At 53.6% G+C, this 20,971-nt stretch overlaps 1 protein-coding gene and 1 long non-coding RNA gene across 17 annotated transcripts; one reads left to right on the top strand and one right to left on the bottom strand.

Annotated features, from left to right (window-relative positions):
• Positions 1–1,252: 1,252 nt before the first annotated feature.
• On the top strand, positions 1,253–20,945 carry Arhgef40 (Rho guanine nucleotide exchange factor 40). 15 transcript variants are annotated; one of them, XM_075948951.1, is made up of 25 exons: positions 1,253–1,923; positions 4,294–4,491; positions 5,107–6,316; positions 6,436–6,600; positions 7,007–7,127; positions 7,747–7,843; positions 7,956–8,036; positions 8,153–8,269; positions 9,816–9,911; positions 10,003–10,118; positions 10,377–10,503; positions 12,331–12,453; positions 12,528–12,671; positions 13,052–13,662; positions 13,763–13,997; positions 14,269–14,355; positions 15,749–15,964; positions 16,847–17,017; positions 17,708–17,885; positions 18,993–19,097; positions 19,293–19,436; positions 19,879–20,021; positions 20,180–20,207; positions 20,290–20,334; positions 20,790–20,945. In XM_075948951.1, the coding sequence occupies exons 1-24, from the start codon at positions 1,921–1,923 to the stop codon at positions 20,310–20,312; spliced, it is 4,539 nt and encodes a 1,512-aa protein (XP_075805066.1). In that variant the 5' UTR covers positions 1,253–1,920; the 3' UTR covers positions 20,313–20,334; positions 20,790–20,945. The 15 variants fall into 15 exon arrangements, 9 of the variants coding, with proteins under 9 accessions (XP_075805066.1, XP_075805065.1, XP_075805064.1 ...); XM_075948950.1 differs by having other exon boundaries at positions 20,505–20,945; XM_075948949.1 differs by having other exon boundaries at positions 20,449–20,945.
• Positions 3,469–7,466, bottom strand: LOC142835484 (uncharacterized). Of its 2 annotated transcripts, none has more exons than XR_012907895.1 (3): positions 7,111–7,466; positions 6,556–6,612; positions 3,469–3,733 (listed from the first exon to the last, which is right to left on the bottom strand). It is a non-coding gene; the product is annotated as an uncharacterized LOC142835484 (long non-coding RNA). The 2 variants fall into 2 exon arrangements; XR_012907896.1 differs by lacking the exon at positions 3,469–3,733 and adding an exon at positions 4,953–4,973.
• Positions 20,946–20,971: the final 26 nt, after the last annotated feature.

Genomic DNA, 20,971 nt, shown 5'->3' with positions numbered 1-20,971 from the left:
ACACACCTCACAGATTACATTGTACACACATGTAGGTAAGTCATGCCTATGGAGAAAGGGCTGTTTAAGCACACACACACCCCATGGAAAGAAGAGGTTAGCCTGTTCAAACCTTCTGGATGATTTTCCCATTGTGTGTGTCTATGTCTCACCGCCTATGTAGGGAACCTTGGATTCTACCAAATGATCTGGGTATGAGAACCGCTAAGTTCCAGTATGGGAAGGTTCAGTCTTTCCACACCAAGGACAGGTGAGCTAGATTGTAGGCCATGATGAGCAAGGTTCGTGAAACATCATCTAGAAAAGCTTCCCAAGAAGGTCTCCACAGCCTACTTCAGGGCAGTATTTACCCGGCAGACACCGGGGGGGGGGGGGTAGCAAAATCTCATTCTCTTGGCTCCTGTGCATTATAAGGAAAGTGGGGAGTCTAGCTTGCCAGAAGGTTAGAGCCAGTTCCATCTACGCAGGTCTAGCCTAAGGTCATAGGGTTCCCCTTCCCGAGGTTCTGTTTGAATCCTATGAACCAGATGGCTCTTCCCTTGAGTTTCTTCCTTCCCCAGACCCAGAGGGGAAAAGGCAGTTTCTCCTGAGGGGAGAGTGTCATTTGTCACAGAGGCCCTTCCCTCTCCTCGGTGCTGTTGCCTGGGTTCCGTCGTTGCAACCTCATCGGACTGTAACCACCGCTACACATCTTTTACACAAACTTTACCCTCAACCTGCAGTGACAGCACCTTCACGTTCTCTCTGGGAACTGGGAAGCTTTCAGATCGCCTCGCAAAGGTCCACCTTTTGGACGAGTCCGCTGTGACTCAGAGGTAACCCCTTGCTGTGCTGAGGTCGCCCAAACTCTTCTGGGAGAACCCACCCGTCTTTCATTTCCCACGCAGAAGCGATACTGTTTGTCGGTGGGACATAAGGGGTGAGCCTAGAACTTTTGAAAGGAATCTAGCTCCTTTAGTCTGCAGAGTAAGATAACAGTCACTGCCGAGAACCCTAGCGGTGGCGGGCCTCTATCGCCCTGCAACAAGCCAGATCTAGCTAGCATCAGTACCAGTGTGGGATCCAGGCCAGGAGCTGCTGCCTCCCCTCCTTCATCCTCATACAGCGGTATGAGGTTCAGAAAAAGGCAGAGAAGAGCAACTCCGAAAACGCGCCCATACCCTACAGAAGGATCGTGATCAAGAGGCACGACACCCACTCCCATGCCAAGCCTTTGCTTCACCATAATTCCCCTCTCATCCCCCGCCCTCCCCAGGCAGCACACAGAAGCCCATTGTAGTTGTCTGGACTCTCGAGACCCAAGAAGGTGGAAGGGGAAGAAGGGCGGGCAAACGCCCAAGGCTGGGGGATCCCCTACTTTCTCTGCCCTCAGCTCTACCTGCGGGGAACCGGAGCGTGTGGGTCGATCTGGGCCCCAGGACCTTGCCAAGCCTGGCCACGGACCGCAGAGAGAAGCGTCATGAGTCTCAGAGATGGAAGAAGGCTTCTGGCCGCTCGACAACCTCGGTCCTAGACGAGAGATCTCTGCAGCGTCCAGAGCTAAGGCTGAACGGATCCCGCAGAGCGAGAGGACGCGGGAAACCCGGGGCGTCCTCGGCTGGGCGGTTCTCGGAGGGTGCGGGGCGGGGCGGGCTGGCAGTGGACAGCGAGGGGAGCGGAGGCGAGGCTTGCGACGGAGGGGGCGTCTCGGCTGGGGTCCCGGGCTGGGCGGGGCGGTGCAGGCGGCCGTCTCGGCCCTCCCTGGCGGGGCCCCGCGGCCTGGGCGCCCCAGCGAGTGAGCGGGCGAGCGAGCGGACCGAGCCGCGGCCGCCGTGCGAGCTGTCCTGCAGCCAGACCCGGCGAGATCGAGCAGGGAGGCGGTGGCCGACGGGCCCCGCCGACCCACCCGCCGGAGAATCGGACGCCTCCGGACGCCGAGCCATGGTGAGTCCCGCGTCGCATCCCGGTGTTCCCTCGGCCTTCGTGCAGCCCGCTCCGGGCCCCCAGCCCCATGCCTTCTGTGCCCGCCTAGCGCTGCTGGGCGCCCCGAAGACTCTCCACCCTCCCATCCCCCTTCTTTTCTTCTATCTGCCGGCCGCTGCCTGCCCAGTCCCCACCGTACTCGGTGACCCTTTCTTTCTTCTCTGCAGCCTCCCCATCTTTCCGTGATCTTTGCACACAGCCCACCCCCGGCCTTCTCTGTCCTACCCAGTCTTCTGCTCCCGGAACTTCCCTCCCCCTCCCCATCCCAGTTTTTCACTCCTGGAGACCCTCTGCGAGTTGGTATGGTGGCAGCCCTGGAAAGGGCTCTGCCTCGGGTCATGAGAACTGACCTGCCTGGAACCACCATTTTCCATCCCTGTCCCCAAGCCGGTAAGGTGGGCCCACCCATCCGGCCCTGAGGGACTCGTCACAGCTGTGTCTGGGTCAGGGCCAAAGGGCATGTCCAAAGGGAAATTCCCTCACAGAAAGGGGGCAGTTTGAGGGTGGGTAGGGGGTGTTCCGCAGTACCAGTGGGCGTGACGTATCCAGAGCCAAAACCAGAGTTTTGGGACAAAGTTCCCCAAGGCTCACGCCGCTGCAGGGAACAGGAGCCTGCCTCAGAGCCCTCCCGCTGCAAGGAGGGAACTGGATGGAATCCTATGCACGAGGCCGAGGCTCCGAGGGCAGCGACTCAGGGTACCAGAAGCCCGTGTCAACGGGATCGAACGCTAAGCCTGGAACTTTCCGGCCAGACGTACCCTGAAAAACTACTGCAGGAGTGGGCTCTGCTAGCGAGGGCGCCCACTGTCCAGACGGTGCAGCCTACCGCACTCACTGCAGAGTGGAGGAGGGGGAGAGGCCCTGCCCGGGGCGATGCCTACGGAGAGAGCCCGGGAGGCATCACCCTGCTCAGGGGGTTGGAGCTAGACAGGAACTAGGCCAGTGAGAGCTGACTCAGTCTCGCCTGTCTTTCTGGTCCCCGCCGACCAGAGGCCTGGTGTCTTGGGCTCCTGCCCACCTCCGCCTGCTCCAGACCCCTCCTCCCCTCCTGCTGAGGCCGTTTCCTGTGGCTGCGACTCTTGTTCAGCCGTGAGCTCACCGCCCCTAATGGGTTGCAGCTGCTTAGCTACTCATGCTGTAGCGCCCCGATCCTAACTTCAGAGCCCAGGCCCACTCAGCCTCACCCCTACCCTTTTTCCCCACCCACGTACACAGTCCCGGCAACACTGAGGGTCTGTCTGCTCGCCCACACCTTGGGGCCGAGTCTGAGCGCTGATAATACAGAATGCTGGTCTCTGGGGTGACTGAATACCCTAATCTTTTCAAACAGCCGGGATTAAGCAACTCTGGCCGGAGAGATTTAGGAGTAAAACAAGCAATTTTTGTCTTGGAGCGAAACCAGGACTGTTTGCTATGGGTTGAGAGCTCGGTAAATATTGCAGAGTGCCCCGTTCTTTGTTTACAACAAAGACGTTTGAGAAAAGAAACTAAAAAGCCATCTTGAAAGATTTGCAAAGAAACAGACCCGAGGGATTTTGTTTAGGGAATGAGCTGAAGAAAGTTACCCCAATGATTCACTTAGGGAAGTGGGTCAGAATGGGACATGGCTTAGTCTTTGAGACTAGATAAAATGTTTAGTCTTTGAGGTCCAGGTAAAATTCAACGGGATTGCATAGCATCAAGACTTCTCCTCTCTTCTGCAAGAGTTCCGTTTGTCTCTATCTTCTTTCACGTGGCCCCAGCCAGGTCATGACAGCCAATCCGGCAGGCTCTGTGAATGGAAGAAAGGGATGCCACAAAGAACTGAGACAGCCACAGGCTTATTGTCTTCTTTCTTCCCACCTATCAGTCAGCCATCTCTAGGATGCCATGGTTTGTGGGTGGGCACACCTCCACTTATGATAAAGGTATCCGGATGGTGAGTTCTGGGAAACTCTATTGGCTAGATGGCTATGTAGAAACCCTTCCCCATCTACCAGAATTCTTGACCATCAGGGAGGTCAAGTGGCCCAACCTGTGCAGGTGAATCCATGCAGTCACCCCAATTTACAAGTACCTGGAACAATCCTGATCAGAGTCATTCATAACAAAGTCTCCCTGCATCTCTAAAGCCAAGGTCTCAGAGCTTAAATGTAAAGCCAGGGTAAGCCTGGAGGTACTGACTAGCCAAACCCCATTCCTATCCTTTGGCTCATTCAGCCAGCATTTTCTGATTACCCGCTGTGCTCATATGATCTAGGACATAGCTATCTGCAGACCAGCGAACTGCCCAAGAGCCGTGCTAGTGTAAGCTCTAGTTATCTATAGCTTGGTCTTGTCTCTCTCTCCCAGGAGCCTGAGCCAGTAGAGGATTGTGTGCAAAGCACACTGGCTGCCTTGTACCCACCCTTTGAAGCCACAGCACCGACCCTGTTGGGCCAAGTGTTCCAGGTGGTGGAGAGGACTTACCAGGAAGATGCGCTGAGGTACACGCTGGACTTCCTGGTACCTGCTAAACACCTGCTTGCCAAGGTCCAGCAGGAAGCCTGCGTGAGTGGCTGTTAACCCTTTTCTGTCAGGCTAATTTCCACCCACTTAGAGACACAGTCTTCCCAATCCTGTTCTCCACAGGAACCCTTAGGTCTCATTTACTGACCTCCCACTGACTGTGACCACTCAAACACTAACACATATACCGGTATATTTATTTTCCTTAACTATAGACTCTTAACAAACATCAACTTCCCCCCAAAAAGACCCTGACTTTTTTAGAACAAGTTTCAAACATTTCCTCCTTGTGAATGTCTTAGGATACTCCCTCAGACTCAGACGTGATTCAGAAAAGTCTTCACTCTGCAGATAGAAACACCAACAGTCTTTGATTTTGCCAAGACAGTGGCATCTGGTGATGCTGTACTGACTGGGTCCTTACCTTCCCACATACGCAGCTGGCTTTCTAGGAAAGCTTCCTTCCACCAAAGGATCAACAACTTTGGTTCTTTCCTCTGCCACGTGGTCTCCTTTCCTGTCCCCTAGGGGTTTTAACCCACCAGATGTAAGGCCAGCCCTGCTTAGTGTAGACTCATCCTCACAATGCCCCTCCCACTGCTTGCTGGTTTCTTCAGCAGAGGCCTTGAGTATAGCCTCTTGCTTCTTTGTTTTCAGGCCCAGTATAGTGGATTCCTCTTCTTCCACGAGGGCTGGCCACTCTGCTTGCATGAGCAGATAGTGGTACAGCTAGCAGCCCTTCCCTGGCAGCTGCTGCGCCCTGGCGACTTCTACCTGCAAGTAGTACCCTCAGCAGCCCAGGCTCCCCGTCTGGTACTGAAATGTCTGGCCCCAGGAGGTGGACGGGTCCAGGAGCTGCCAGTGCCCAATGAAGCCTGTGCCTACCTATTCACCCCTGAGTGGCTGCAAGGTGTTAACAAGGACCGGCCAACAGGGCGCCTCAGCACCTGCCTCCTGTCTGCACCCTCTGGAATTCAGAGGCTTCCCTGGGCTGAGCTCATCTGCCCAAGATTTGTGCACAAAGAGGGCCTCATGGTCGGACATCAGCCAAGCACACCGCCTCCGGAACTGCCCTCTGGACCTCCGGGGCTTCCTAGCTCTCCACTCCCCGAGGAGGTGCTGGGTACCCGGAGTCCTGGAGATGGACACAATGCCCCTGCTGAAGGTCCAGAGGGAGAATATGTAGAACTGTTGGAGGTAACACTGCCTCATATGAGGGGAAACCCCGTAGATGCTGAGGCCTCGGGCCTCTCCAGGACCCGCACAGTGCCCACCCGTAAGAGTACTGGAGGGAAGGGCCGGCACCGGAGACACAGGGCATGGATGCACCAGAAAGGCCTAGGGGCTCGGGACCAGGATGGGGCACGCCCACCTGGTGAGGGGAGCAGCACTGGGGCCACTTCGGACTCACCCCCAGGAGCTGAGGCAGACCCAGAAGCAACAGCCCTGGAGGCATCTGAGCCCCCAGCAGAGGCTCTGGGGGAGGCCTCTGAATCCTGCCTCCTGGCAGGGGAGACTGGAGGACCACCTGGTACCCCTCGAAGAACAGGCAAAGGAAACAGAAGAAAGAAGCGGGCTGCGGGCAGAGCTGCCTTGAAAGGGGATGGTAACCCAGTCAGCTCCAGGGACAAGGAAGCGACTAGGCATCAGGAAGCCCTTGTTGGCCTGGCCTCACCCAGTGAACAGGAACCTGCAGAATGCAGCCCGCTTAAGGAGAAAGAGGATTCTGAAAAGCCAGAGTCTGAACCAAAAGAGGAATTCAAGCCAGCAGATGGAAAAGAGCCTGCACCCCCAGAAGATGGCGGGCCTCCAGAAGAGGGGATCAGAGAGAGTGAACAAGAGGAGTCGATCCCGGTGTGTACAGCAGGTGAGATGACAAGCCCAGGGGCAAGGGCCAGGGCAGGCTGGGCCTCAGGAAGGGGACTGGAAGAGAAGCTGTGGTCTAGCTGGTAACAGAATAGAGTAACTCTGCCTCTATCTGCACAGGATCCACAGGTCCAGGGTTCATCCTATCTGACCCCCCAAAACAGCCTCTGGAGACTTTGCAGGATGTAAAAGACAGCATCCCAGAAGAAACACCCCCAGTTTCCATCTTGGATGACCCACCTGTAGCTTGGGACTTGATGGCATCAGGATTCTTCGTTCTGACTGGTCAGTGGGCATCTGTGAATAAGAGGAAAGGGGCTGGGGAGATGGCTCAGCTGGTAAAATGCCCGCTTCACAAGCAGGAGGGCTGAGTTCAGATCCCCAGCACCCATAGGAGAGCTGGACACGGCACTGATCTGTAACCCAGCGCTGGAAGGAAAAGGGAACTGGTGTTCATTGCCCAGGCAGTCTAGCTGAGCCAGAGATAATCCAGGTTCAGTGAGAGTTCCTGTGGAAAATGATCGCAAAAGAGCCTACATGGACCTCTGGCCTCCACACACGTACACGTGTATGCACACAAACAAGGACATGCCAAGCACACACACAGGGAGGGTGGGAAGGAGGGAAGGTGGTGGGGAGATAGTCAAAGATTGCTCCCAGCCAGGATAGCCTGGCCGTTTTCTGTCTTCAGGAGGGGTCGATCAGACTGGGAGAGCTTTGCTGATGATCACACCTCCGTGCCTGCCTGAGGAGCCCTCACCGTCCGAAGAGACATTGAGCAGCGCCCTTCGTTACCTGCACTCGCTGCTGAGGTAAGCCCGGCCAGCTTCAGCACCCTGGGCCTTCGTGCAGTCGCAGTCGGGGGAGCTGCTTTCTTTCTCAAGGCACTGCCTGCGACTTCCAGGCCTCGGTTTCCAGGCCGTCCACCTTGACCAATTCTGACTTCCAGGATGGCTTCGTGGTTTTCAAAATCAACACTGCTGGCTCTCTCGCCTCTGCGGTAGAGCCCGGATTATCAGTGCGCAGAATCATTCAGACAGCAAATGCCTTGTGACGCTGAGTACCTCAGATAAACGCTACGGCCTTGGATGTATCCATCCTGGCACATCGAGTTCTAGTCCTCCCACCCAGGAGCCATGTCAGTGTAGGCGTGTGATTGTTAGGTCGCCTGCTGGGCACATGTCCCAGACCTCGGCCGTTTGCTCATTGCTTCCCAAATATAGTAGCGTTAACTTCTGAAGGCTGTTAGCACCAAGCCAGATGACCTGCGCTTTCTTCTGTTCTGTTTGCTGTCTCCTCAGCGTGTGCACGTGCGCACGCACACACATACACACACACACATGCATGCACGTGCACATACACACACACACACACACATGCACGCATGCACGCACGCACACATGTCTTCTTTGGTTCTCCTTACCTCCACAGGCCTGATCTCCAGTTATTGGGGCTAACCACCCTGCTTGACCTTCGCAAGGCACCCCCACTGCCTCCAGCACTTATTCCTGCCTTGAGTCAGCTTCAGGTAATCAACAACCCGTGACAGGCATGTCTCGAGGTCCTCGCTTTTCTCCAGTGGCAGCCATGCCAGGCCATCCAACTGTCCAAAGTTTAGGGCTATTCTTCTTTGCACTTAGGACTCAGGCAACCCTCCGCTCATTCAGCGGCTGGTGATTCTCACTCATGAAGACCCTCCACCTGAACTCTGTGGACTTAAGGTAGGTTCTCGCCCACTACTGTCCCCCCCCCCACGTCAGCGTTCCCCTAAGGGAGGGGAAGCTAACTGAATCCCAAGGGGCCTGCGCAAAACTCTCCTGCTTTCCTGTGTCTACAGGGAGCTGAGCCATTGTCAGAAAAGGACCTGAAAAGAGTGGCCAAGCCAGAGGAGCTCCCATGGGACTTGGGGGGTCACAGGGACCTCTCCCCCAACCACTGGGTGGAGATACATCAGGTAAACAGCACCTAGAAATCTGAGAGCTGGAAATGTAGGCGGAAGACAAAGACAGGCATAACCATGGGGCTGGGAGAGATACGGTTCCATTCAGTTCACAAAATAGTTCTGACTCCTGAACCTTGATCAGATGCTGTTGGCCGCTGTGAAGATGGGAAGGGTTCCCTAAATTATTTTTTTATCTTATGTGTATGAATATTTTGCCTGCATATATGTATATGCTCCACATACATGTATTTTCAGGCACACATGTGCCAGGTGCCCAGAAAACCAGAAGAGGGCATCTGATACCCGGGAATTGGAGTTTCAGAAGGTTGTGAGCCACCCTGTGGGTCTGTGTACTCAACACAAGTTCTCTGCAAGAGCAACAAGTGCTTTCAACCTGTAAACTGTCTTTCCAGTTACCACCCACCTTTGTAATATTCTTTTAATTTTGTAAGATTTATTTCATTTTTAAGTGTGTACGTGTGTCTCTGTGTCTGTGTAAGTAAACGCCACCCATGTGGGTGTCCCTAGAGACTGGAGCCATCAGAACCACATGTGAGTGCTGGGAATCAAACCTGGGTCCTCTGGAAGAAAAATACCACTGAGCAATCTTTCCAGCTCCCTGCCCCCCAAGTTTGTCAGATTATTAACATTAATGGGTGCTTTCTAGTAGGGGCTTTTAAGATATAAAACACGCAGGGAAGTATTTGTGATAGCTTTGTTGGTGTCTAGAAAGTGCTCGGAGTTGGTTCCATGTGACTTTACATCACTTCTGGAGATGGTGCCTTTAGTGCCTTCTCTCTCTCTCTCTCTCTCTCTCTCTATATATATATATATATATATATATATATATATATATATATATATTTCCACGAGGTGCAGGATCTTCCCCCTTGGCGTGGTCTCTAGAGAGCCTCTGTCGCTTACCTTCACGCTTCTCTAAACCTAAGTGTAGTAAGTGCTTAAGAATAGAGGAATCAGCGTGATCACAGTTGACTACAAACAGTCTTAGCGCAGCAGATATGGAGAGCTGGAGGCGGGGCTTGGCAGAGTGAAGACCGAGGCAGGATGGCAAAGGAAACTCACATACCAAGCTGTCCCGTGTGCTGCAACCATTCCAGTGCCAGGCTGATATCACTTCCTTAGATTTTACAAAGTCTATATTTATTCTGACTTTACTATTGAATAAAATGAATTTTAGGAATTGTGGGCTTGCCCAATATTATATAACTCGGAAGCAACAAACTCAGAAACAAACTAAACCTAGCATTATTTCCACAAAGGTCACCAGGACTCCATCTCCATCCTGTGGTTTTTTATTTTATTTATTTGTTTATTTGTCTCTACGTTTATTTATTTCCCTTTCTTTGTTTTTGAGACAGGGTCTCCCTTTATAACCCTGGCTATCCTGGGACTGAGTATGCAGGCCAGCTGGCCTCAGACTCAGAGATCCACCCACCTCTGCCTCCCGAGTGCTGGGACTACAGAAAGACCCGCTATGTCCAGTGTGTTTCTTACCCTGAACCCGGCCCTTACCTCCATCTCTGTATGTGGATTGCAGGAGGTGGCAAGGCTGTGCAGCTTGTGCCAGGGTGTGTTGGCCTCTGTGCAGCAGGCCATCGAGGAGCTAGAGGGAGCAGCGGAAGCAAAGGAAGAGGTGTAGACCCAGGTGGACTAATGGCGGGTGTGGAAGGGGTGGGACTGGGGTTGGCGCGTTAGTGGAACTCCGAGTATCTCCTTGTCCCAAGGAGGCGGTGGGAACGCCCGAGCCCCTGAGAAAGGTGCTGGCAGATCCTCGGCTGGCGGCGCTACAGCGGACTGGAGGAGCAGTCCTGATGCGCATGCGCTCCACCCACAGCAGCAAGTATGAGAGACGGGTGTGGCTGTGGCGAGGCAAATGGGGGCGCGGGGAGGCAGGTCGCAGAGAGGTGACCTAACCCTGAAGTGACAGATAATTTTTATTCTGCTTTTACCTGTAAGATGCCGTGCCTTTACACTTATAACCCTCGCAGCCTCATTCCCGTTGTCATGACACCTGCGATGTTTGCATCCCTGCGGATACAAAGGCAGAACTGGTGAGCTTGACAAGGGCAGAGACTCAGTGTCGTCTCTCTTTCCCCAGGCTAGAGGGTCCAGGCCCAGCTGTGTTATACCAGGAGGTAGATGAGGCAATCCACCAACTTGTGCGTCTCTCCAACCTACGCGTGCAGAAGCAGGAACAACGCCAGCGCTTGCGCCAACTCCAGCAGGTGAGGAGATTCCCCAAACCCTTAGCCTGGAAGCCTGGCCCCTGCTTAACCGCATCCCTCCTTCCTCCCTTGGAGGTCAGTCATAGAAGTGTGAGACTCAGCACGAGGGCAGGAGCATCTCTGCACCAGCAGAAAGAAGCCAGAAGGTCAGCCTCCTGTCTGTCTTTGGTCAGGATCATTAGATATTGTGGGAAGTGTTCGCCGCCCAAAGGGAATCCTGGAATCAGCTGGTTGGCTCGGTGTAACCGAGTTTTGATTTGTTTGGGAATCTTCTGAGAGGAGATCTGATGTGGCCCAGATTGTCCTGGAAGTCACTATGTAGCTGGTGCTCCTCATGCTCCCGCCTTCATCGCCTTGCGGGGATGCCAGCCTAACTGAGCCTGGTAGTTAATAGCTGAGCTCTTTGGCTCCACATTTTCCTTGACTCCTTATGTGTTACCATTCTCCAAAATGGAGGCAAAAAGGCCCTGTCTCCTCCTACATTGTTAGCCACTGAGAGGAACCACAGGCCTCTTAAGATTCAAGAATAAGACTGGCTTCTCTGAACCTTGGTCCTTCTCTTCTGGATTTAAGCTCTGTGGGAATTTGCTGTCTGTGCACTGTGAAGGGAAGAGGGACTTAAAATCTGGTGTTTTTCCTTAGCTCCTGTACAGTGAATATATACCCCGTGGATCTGTATGTAGGTATAAAAGGGTCATCTCAAAGTCAGTGCTAAAGGGAGCCAGGGTTTTTGTGTCCTGGGGCTGCCTGCTGGCTTCTTTTGTTCCATCCAGGGTTATCTCCTACTACTAGATATCCCTGCCCATTTAAAAACCTACTTTGAAAACAGAATTTGGATGTAAAAGTGTTTAGCTTTGAGATCTAGCTCTGCTATGTATAGATGTTGCTGCCGAGTTGCCTGTCCTGTACAGACAGCACACAGGTGGGTAGGATGGGGCGTGAAGTCAGTAGAGGACTCCAAAAGTGCTCTCGCTGGCACTGACTTTGAGGAACATTCTGAGACTTCTTATTTTCCAGCTGCTCCACCCTAGCTTCCAGGCTTTCTTCGGAGGAAAAAATTAGTCAAGCATTTCAGAAAGAGTAGGAGATTCTCTACAGTAGGAAAGTTGGACTGGAACTGGATACACACAGACACACACACTCACACACACATACACACGCACACACACACACATACACGCGCACACACACATACACACGCATGCGTGAGCACACACTCACACACACATACGCGCGCACACACACATACACACGCACACACTCACACACACATACACACTCACACACACATACACACGCACACAGACATACACACTCACACACACATACACACGCACACACACATACACACGCGCACACACATACACGCACACACACATACACACTCACACACACATACACACTCACACACACATACACACTCACACACACATACACACGCATGCGCACGCACACGAGCACACAACACACGCATCTCCTGGGCTGTCTTCAGGCTTGCTGCCTAGGTTCCTACTCACCACACATTAGATGTAGAATTCCTCTGGGCCCTGTTATCCAAGTAACTTTCATCCCTCCTTTCTTTGGTGCAAGTCTGTCTTATCTATTTCCTTATCCTGGCCTGGCCCTGGCACAATAACCCCGGTCTCCTCCCAGCTCTGATCCTACAGCACTTTACCAAAGATGGCATAACCAGCTTCTCATTTAATCCTGTGAAAACTGTTGTCATTCACGGTATGAGTCTCACAGCACCAGAGAGACTGCATCTGGGGTGATGGCAGCCAAGTGGGTCTTAGCCTGGCCCGGTCACCACCTCCCCTTCCCTCTCAGGTGTTGCAGTGGCTTTCTGGCCCAGGGGAAGAGCAGCTGGCCAGCTTTGCCATGCCAGGGAACTCACTCTCGGTCTTGCAAGAGACAGAACTGCGGTTTCGGGATTTCAGCACTGAGGTGCAGGTAAAGACAGAGAGGAGATGGGGGTGGGGGTCACGGGGAGAGGACCAGGTCTGAGCTCAGACCCCTCTCTCCAGGAGCGCCTCGCCCAGGCCCGGGAAGCTTTGGCTCTGGAGGAAGACATCGCCTCCCAGAAAGTTCTGGATGTCTTCGAACAACGGCTGGAGCAGGTTGAGAGTGGCCTCCATCGGGCGCTCCGGCTGCAGCGCTTCTTCCAACAGGTGGGTGCAGAGCACCCTCCTGAGCCGATTTTCTCTCTTCAGCCTGGAGAAGTTGGTCAGGCGGCGGCTAAGAGTGGTACCTTAGAAGCCTTGACTCTGGCTTTTAGCTTGCCCATGCTGAATGACCCGAGGTAGGTCCTTTGAAGACATTTGCACATCCGCTGTGAAAGTTAGGTGAGGCACTGTTTGAAAGCAATTAGTACAAGCTTGACTCCGTGCTGTGTGTGTAAGTCCTAGCTCCTCTGTGTCCGTGTCATCTCCAAGGTTATGCTGTGATGCTGGGCAGGCCCCAAGGGAGCCATTGGTGGTGGGATACGTGTTTCGAAGTGGCGTGTGCCCTTACCTTTTTCCTCCACCTACAACCTGTTTGGCTTTTGTAGGCACACGAATGGGTAGATGAGGGTTCTGCTCGGCTGGCGGGAGCTGGACCTGGGCGTGACGCTGTGCTGGCAGCCCTAGCCCTGCGGCGGGCCCCGGAGCCCAGTGCGGGCACCTTCCAGGAGATGCGAGCCCTGGCTCTGGACCTGGGCAGCCCAGCAGTCCTTCGAGAATGGGGCCGATGCCGGGCACGCTGCCAAGAGCTGGAAAGAAGGATTCAGCAGCAGCTGGGAGAAGAGGCCAGTCCTCGAGGCCACAGAAGACGACGGGCAGACAGCGCCAGCAGCATAGGGGCCCAGCATGGAGCCCACAGCCCTTCACCCAGCCTCAGCTCCCTGCTTCTTCCCAGCAGCCCTGGACCACGGGCAGCCCCATCACATTGCTCTCTGACCCCGTGTGGGGAGGACCATGAGGAGGAAGGCCTTGAGCTAGCTCCAGAAGTAGACGGAAGACCCCCGAGGGCTGTGCTGATCCGAGGCCTGGAAGTCACCAGTACTGAAGTGGTGGACAGGACGTGTTCACCCCGAGAACACGTGCTGTTGGGTCGGGCTGGAGGACCAGATGGGCCCTGGGGAGTAGGCACCCCTCGAATGGAGCGCAAACGCAGCATCAGGTGAGAGTTCAGACCGGGAGAGAACTGCCGGGGACAGCGACTCTTTCCCATGCCAGAGTGATACCTAGTGACGCCTCTGCTACTCTGGTTGTGCCTACAGTGCCCAGCAGCGTCTAGTGTCGGAACTGATTGCCTGTGAGCAAGAGTACATCACCGCTCTGAACGAGCCGGTGCCACCGCCTGGGCCCGAGCTCACTCCCGAGCTTCGTTGCACCTGGGCCGCGGCCCTGAGTGCCCGAGAGAGACTTCGCAGCTTCCACGGATCACACTTCCTACAGGAGCTTCAGGGCTGCAGCACCCATCCCCTGCGCATTGGGGCCTGCTTCCTTCGCCATGTGAGCAACCCACTAAACTCCCAAATCTTCTCCCTTCCCGCATTCTGCCCTATCTACAGTCCCCCTCACTTCTCCCTCTCCCTCCCTCTTGTGCGGTCCCTCAACTTGGCCCAGTGTTACTTGTCTTCGGGTGTTGTATCAACTTCACTGTCGATTCCTGGCTAGCAGAGTGCTGTCCGCTTATCCCTCCTCGGGCAGTGGGGATGGGAGAAGAGAAGCATCCACAGGTCCCTCACCAGGGACACTTACTACCTCTTCCTTACTGGTACAGGGGGACCAGTTCAACCTCTATGCACAGTTTGTGAAGCACAGACATAAACTGGAGAGTGGTCTGGCTGCACTCACCCCCTCGGCCAAGGTAAACCTCCCTAAGAAAAGTGAGTCGATGAGATGGCAGGAAGGTATGCTTCCCTCCAAGACCGGCCACTGAGTTCCAGCCCAGAAACAACATGGTAGAATGAGAGAAGTGGTTCCTGAAAATGAGTCATGTTCTGACTGCACGCGCATGTGCACACACACAAAGTAGAATGAGAAAATTTTGTAAGAGAAGGAACCAGGAAGACCTAAAAACTCACCCCAGCTTGACCTCTCAGAGAACACAACCCTTCACGAACTCATTAAATAGTCTAGGTTGGTCTTGAATTTACTGAGATCGGCCTGCCTCTGCCTCCCAAGTGCTGGGATTAAAGGCGTGCGCCACCACTGCCTGGCAGATTTATTTATTTTTATTATATGTGCGTGGCTGTTTGCCTGCACATATGTATGTGGTACGTATGTGTACTGCACTGTGCCCAGTGTACAAGGAGGCCAGAAGAGGGTATCAGGTCACCTTAAAGTGGAGTTAAAGACACTTAGGAGACACTATGTATAGGGTGCCAGGAACTGAGCCCAGGTCCTCTGCTCCTGACTGCTGAGCTGTCTCTTCGGCCCCTAAGCCTGTTTCTGCGTGTGGTAACCAAGGGCAGTATGCACTTTGTCCGGCTCACCGGCGCTTGAGGGTCAAAGGAGTTCGCGTGAAAGGTGTAAGCATAAGTGGCTGAGAGCTGGCTCCCCTTCAGCACCAGACAGCTACATCTCCTGGGGCCCTGCCTGCCTCCTTTCCTTTTTAAAATTACACTGTGTGTGTGGGGGGGGGTGCGTACACGTGTGTGCCAAGCATGTGTGAGGAAGTCATAGGACGGTTCACAGGAGCTAGTTCTCTCCTTTCACCACCGGACTCCCAGGGATGGAGCTTGATTCCCAGGCTTGGTGACAAATGCCTTTAGCTTCTGGGCCATCTCTTTGACATCTGTATTTTTTTCTCTTTATTTTGAAAAAAAATTATTTTTACATTTTTCTTGAATGGTGTGTATGTGTGTGTGTGTGTGTACGTGTCCACACATGCGTGTGTGTGTGTGTGTGTGTGTGTGTGTGTGTGTGTGTGTGGCCAGAGGAGAAACTCCATGAGTCAATCTCTCTGTCATGTGGGTCCCAGGGATGAAACTCAGGTTTTCAGGCTTGGTAGAAAACACGTTTACCCACTGAGCCGTCTTGTAGGCCCCTTGTTCTACCTTTAAGAGTATATCTCCAGGTCTTCCTCTGTTCCCCAAAGCGTATACCCCAGCCTATCACATCCGTGTCCTCAGATTTGGGCCCCGCCCCAGCCTCGGCCCCGCCCCAGCCCGGCCCCGGCCCCGGCCCCCACCCTGGCCCTCACCCTGGCCCTGCCCTGGCCGCAGGTCTTCTCATCCCAGGCTATGGTTCTACCCTAGGGTTCTATGGAGAGCAGCCCTTGCTTGCCTCGGGCCCTTCAACAGCCCCTGGAGCAGCTGGCTCGGTATGGACAGCTCCTGGAGGAGCTCCTGAGGGAAGCTGGGCCTGAGCTAAGCTCCGAGCGCCAGGCCCTCAGGACTGCTATACAGTTGCTCCAGGAACAAGAGGCCCGAGGCAGAGATCTGCTCGCAGTAGAAGCTGTGCGGGGCTGTGAGGTAAGGTCCTGGCCTCTGCTGACTCTTGTTCAAATTGTAACTCTGTGGCCTTAGAAACAGTGTAGGCAGCCGGGCAGTGGTGGTGCATGCCTTTAATCCCAGCACCGGGAGGCAGAGGCAGGCAGATCTCTGTGAGTTCGAGGCCAGCCTGGTCTACAAGAGCCTGTTCTAGAGCTACAGAGAAACCCTGTTTCGAAACAGTGTAGGCTGTGACCATAAAAGCAGACCCTAAGTCTGAGGGCCCTAGACTGTCTGTCCTTCATTGCCTCAATTACGTCCAACACCCTCTGTTCTACATGAGCCCTGTGCTTGTCCGCTCCTTTCCTGGTTCTTCTTGCCTGTCTGTTTCCACGTGTCTAGCCTACTACTTCTTCCTCAACCTGATCTCTTTCCCACACTGATTCTGGATCAGGCTAGAACTGCACTCCCTCTAGATCGGTGGTTCTCAACCCATGGGTTGCAACCCTTCCAAGGTCAAATGACCCTTTCAATGGGGGCTGCCTAAGAACATCAGAAAACACAGATAGTTACATTACAATTCATAACAGTAGCAAAATTATGGCTATAAAGTAGCAACGAAAATAATTTTATGGTTGGGGGTCACCACCTATGAGGAACGGCTTTCAAGTGTCTCGGCACTTCCTAGTGCCTTCCTAGTGCCTTCCTAGGTTGAGAACCGCTGGTTTAGATGAACGTACCCACGTTCTTTGCTGGCTTTCCTTCTGCATCTCCAGTACGCAAAAACTTCACCATGGCAGGCTGGGCACGGACTTGGAGGAATGGCAGCTGCTAGGCAGTTGGGCATGAGAATCAGCGAAAGGATTAGGCTGAAGCCCTCCCTGACCAAGGCCCCTAACCAGCCGTCCCTTCTCCTTTCTCCAGCTAGATCTGAAGGAACAGGGACAGCTCCTGCATCGGGACTCATTCACCGTCTTCTGTGGCCGGAAAAAGTGCCTCCGCCACGTCTTTCTCTTCGAGGACCTGCTCTTGTTCAGCAAGTTCAAGGGCTCTGAGGGGGGATCTGAGACCTTCACCTACAAGCAGGCATTCAAGGTACATGGCATGGAGTAGGGATACTGAGCCATGGTCTTCATAAGAACTCAGGATATTCTGGAAGTTTAACCTCAAACAGGTTCAGAATCTCCATCACCTAAAATAGGTTTTGGTCTCTAATTAGTCATCAATTTTAGGGTGTCAGAAGACTTATGGAGGCATTTCAAGACAGAATGGAAAAAGACCTTCCGAATGAGAACAAATATGCCTGCTGGGTGGTGGTGGGCGCAGTCCTTCAATCCCAGCACTCGGGAGGCAGAGACAGGTGGATCTCTGAGTTCCAGGCCAGCCTGGGCTACACAGAGAAATCCTGTCTCAAAAAACAAAAAACCCACACGTGTGTTTTGAGTTAAAGGTGGTACCTGGTATGTGAAAAGACACCCCTTAACTTCACTGAAGTAGATAGAACTCAAGAGACAGGTCTTGCTTTGGGCACTAACCAGATATAAGCATCCATAGCAGCCCACAGTCCTGGGTCAGGTGGAATAATACTAACGGTTTCCAAACTGTCCTGCGTTAGTTCCAGCTCTTCAGAGGTAGGGCAGAGGCAAAGGTCTGTGTTTGGAATAGCATACACATGGGGTGTATCCTTACTAAAACCCTGGTAAGCTCTTGAGACAGTTGCTTCGTGTCTCCGTGAGCCCTCTTTTCCTTCTGTAAGTCAGGGCTGTCTCTCCTGCCCTCCCTCAGACTGCTGACATGGGGCTGACGGAAAACATCGGGGAGAGTGGGCTCTGTTTTGAGCTATGGTTTCGGCGACGGCGCACACGAGAAGCGTACACTTTGCAGGCTGCCTCTCCAGAGACCAAACTCAAGTGGACAAGTTCTATTGCCCAGCTGCTGTGGAGACAGGCAGCCCACAACAAAGGTGATGGGCGGACTAGATGGGTGGAGCTTGGAGTACGGAGATGACAGGATGCCTTCAGAGACAGCTCAAGGGCTGGTTCAAGCAAGAGCTATGGCCGAGACAGAACTATCCGTAAGGAAAGAGAAAGCTAGAAATTCCGAGGAAAGAGCAAATGTCTCCACAAGAGGTGCAGAACTGCTTACTGGACTGAGCTTAGGGGAACTGGTGTGACCCAGACCAATAGCTTTTCTTTGTTGTTGGTTGGTACTGGGCTTTGATTTGGGTTTCGTTGTTGTTGTGATTTTCTGAATCATTCTATCAATCTGAAAAAGGCAAAGTGCTCTCTTCAGCTCAGCGTGATGGGAGGGTCAAGTAGGTGACACCTATAGAAGCACTTGACAAGTCACGCAGATGCACAAAAGCATGAGTTTTGCTCTTAATGTCTACGATAAAGGGCAGCTGAGTGTTCCATAAAACGTGCTTGTCATGCAAGTGTGAAGACCCGAGTTCAAATCCCTGAACCCACACAAAAGCCAGCAGTACTTCAAATGTAGTAACAGGGACATCTGTAATTTCATCACTGCTACAGAGCACATGGGAGACTGACAGGAATTTCCTCCAGAAGCTTGACATGCAGCCATCCTGGCATATGCACAGCAAAAACAATCAAGAGGTCAGCCATAAACACAGGGGAAAATGAAGATCAACTGACACCCAGTGTGCCCTAACCTCCAAATGTGTATTCCTCATCCACACCAGATGTGCAAATGCACCCACACACACATACACACACACATACACACACACACACGCACGCGCACACACACACACACACACACATACACACGCACGCGCGCACACACACACACACACATACACACGCACGCACACACATACACACGCACGCACACACACACACACACCAGGTGGCCAGGAGGCCAAATGGACAGGATGAGCTATATAGCAAAGAACAGATGCATGTCTGAAGAGGCCAAACATCACCCTTACGGTCTATGCCGTGCTGGTCAAGGAAGGGGAGAAGGGGAGGGTAAGCGAGTCAACAGCAGTGTGCTAACCCTGAGGCAGGAGGGCCGAGAGAAGGTTGCAAACAGGGTCTCTGTTCCCTAGAGCTCCGCGTGCAGCAGATGGTTTCCATGGGCATTGGGAATAAACCTTTCCTGGACATTAAAGCCCTCGGAGAACGGACACTGAGTGCCCTGCTCACCGGAAGAGGTAAGGTCCAGGGTGCAGGGGGCGGGGCTGTGATCCCAGTCGGGCCTTAACCAATGATAAAAAAGCAAAGGGGAGTTGTTAGGAAAAATACTGAGTCCTGAGTGGGCAACTCTTCCCAAAATGTGGGACTCCTCCAGGAGCCAGGAGGACTTTTCCACACCAGCACCCCACCACCCCACTCCCCACTCTCTGCAGCCGCCCGCACCCGGGCCTCCGTAGCGGTATCATCCTTTGAGCATGCTGGCCCGTCCTTTCCCGGCCTCTCGCCGGGAGCCTGCTCCCTGCCTGCCCGCGTCGAGGAGGAGGCCTGGGATCTGGACGTCAAGCAGATTTCCCTGGGTGAGGCGCCTCTCAAGGGGTGGCCCCCAACCGCTGCCTATTGCTAAGCAATTCCTTTTTCTAGCCAAGTAGCCCAGTTGCCATGACAACTACATACAGCTTCCCGTTGCTAAAAGAGCCTTCCATCTGGTTGCTAGGGAGATGCTTACAGCAGCCTTTTGCTAAGAAGCACTTCTTCTGTACCTTTCTCTCTAGCTCTCCTTGAGTTTCTATGGAAACTGCCTCAGCTTCCTGTTGTACCCTCCCGGTTCACCACGGCAATTCTTAGTTTCCTGTCGCTTCTTCCCTGGTTGCTCTAATGATGCTGCTGACAATTTCCTGCCTCTTGGTAGGGGGGTTCTCTTGCAAGTGGATTGCTATGGTGACTCGCAGCTCCCTGTTGTCAGAGGAGCTTGGTTGTTTAAGGTAATCTGGAAGAGTTTTATGCCTACTCTTACCCTAGCTTCCCCTCCAGCCTCAGAAACACTTGACTCTTCTGGAGATGGGTCCCCAGGACCAAGAACCGGCCCCAGCCTGCAGCCCCCGCACCCTGGGAGCAGCACTCCCTCTCTGGCCAGTGGAGGGATCTTAGGGCTTTCCCGGCAGGTAAGTCCCTGCAGTAAGGCTGGGAGCGGGTGCTCTCTTTCTGGGTAGGCTTTTCTGACCATCCGACATTGGGGAGTATGGAGGAACTAGAGACTGGTCCTCTCAGCTGATGCCACAGATTGGGTTTATTATCCAGTCTGCCTTTCTCCTCTCCCCAGGCCTGGCTGAGAAGCATCAAGGTCAGAGGTAAAAAAAAAGCCTTAAGAAGCAGGGAGAGACATACGCAATAGAGAAATGTCTAAACCCAGTGCCATTTCTGTGTCCTCAGAGTCATTCGCGAGCCCTGAGTGACCCCACCACGCCTCTGTGAGCGGTAAGTCAGCCACCCTTCTTCCACATCCAGAGTGCCTTCCTTCCTGGCCTCCGGTGCATGGGAGTCAGCTTCTTGCCTCTCCAACCCATCTCCCTCTTCTCTCCTGGCTTCCAGAGAAGATCCAGCACTTGCCTCTCCAACCCATCTCCCTCTTCTCTCCTGGCTTCCAGAGAAGATCTAGCACTTGGCTGTGCCCCTGTCAGCACGCTTTAGGCTGAGATGCCAATGGGACAGAATGGAGGACTCATTTCCCTCCCTCTGCTTCCTGGACAGAGAGGGGCAAGGACCAGAGCTTCCCCTGTCGCTGGCTGCTCTCTCTAGCTCTCCCCTTCTTGGAGCTTGCTTTCTCCCCTCGGGGGCAGGGAAACATCTCGCACGTTTCCCACCTGTGCTATGCACACCGCAGGACAGGCTCTGCTGACCGCCGCCTCTCTTCTCGTCCCTGACTCTCCCAGGAGATTCATCTCTGCCAGGTCGAATGGAACCCCATTCTGGGGTATCATGGGAAATGAAGTGTTACAAGCCATTGAAGGAGATGGGTGGGCATTGCAGACTTTATATATGTAATTACTGTTATTATACTATTGTTATATTAAATGTATTTGCTCTCACTGTGCCTCCCAAGGGCCAGAGCAGG

This window comes from Microtus pennsylvanicus, chromosome 15 (assembly GCF_037038515.1).
Source record: "Microtus pennsylvanicus isolate mMicPen1 chromosome 15, mMicPen1.hap1, whole genome shotgun sequence".
Classification (NCBI taxonomy): domain Eukaryota; kingdom Metazoa; phylum Chordata; class Mammalia; order Rodentia; family Cricetidae; genus Microtus; species Microtus pennsylvanicus.
The sequence above is the reverse complement of the archived record's forward strand: the minus strand, read 5'-3'. Positions and strand labels throughout refer to the sequence as shown.

Bases quoted from the DNA above. Each gene is read 5' to 3' on its own strand.
- Arhgef40 (XM_075948951.1), top strand. The intron at 7,128-7,746 runs GTAAGCCCGGCC...TTACCTCCACAG, and splicing joins TACCTGCACTCGCTGCTGAG to GCCTGATCTCCAGTTATTGG. The intron at 13,998-14,268 runs GTGAGCAACCCA...TTACTGGTACAG, and splicing joins GGGCCTGCTTCCTTCGCCAT to GGGGACCAGTTCAACCTCTA.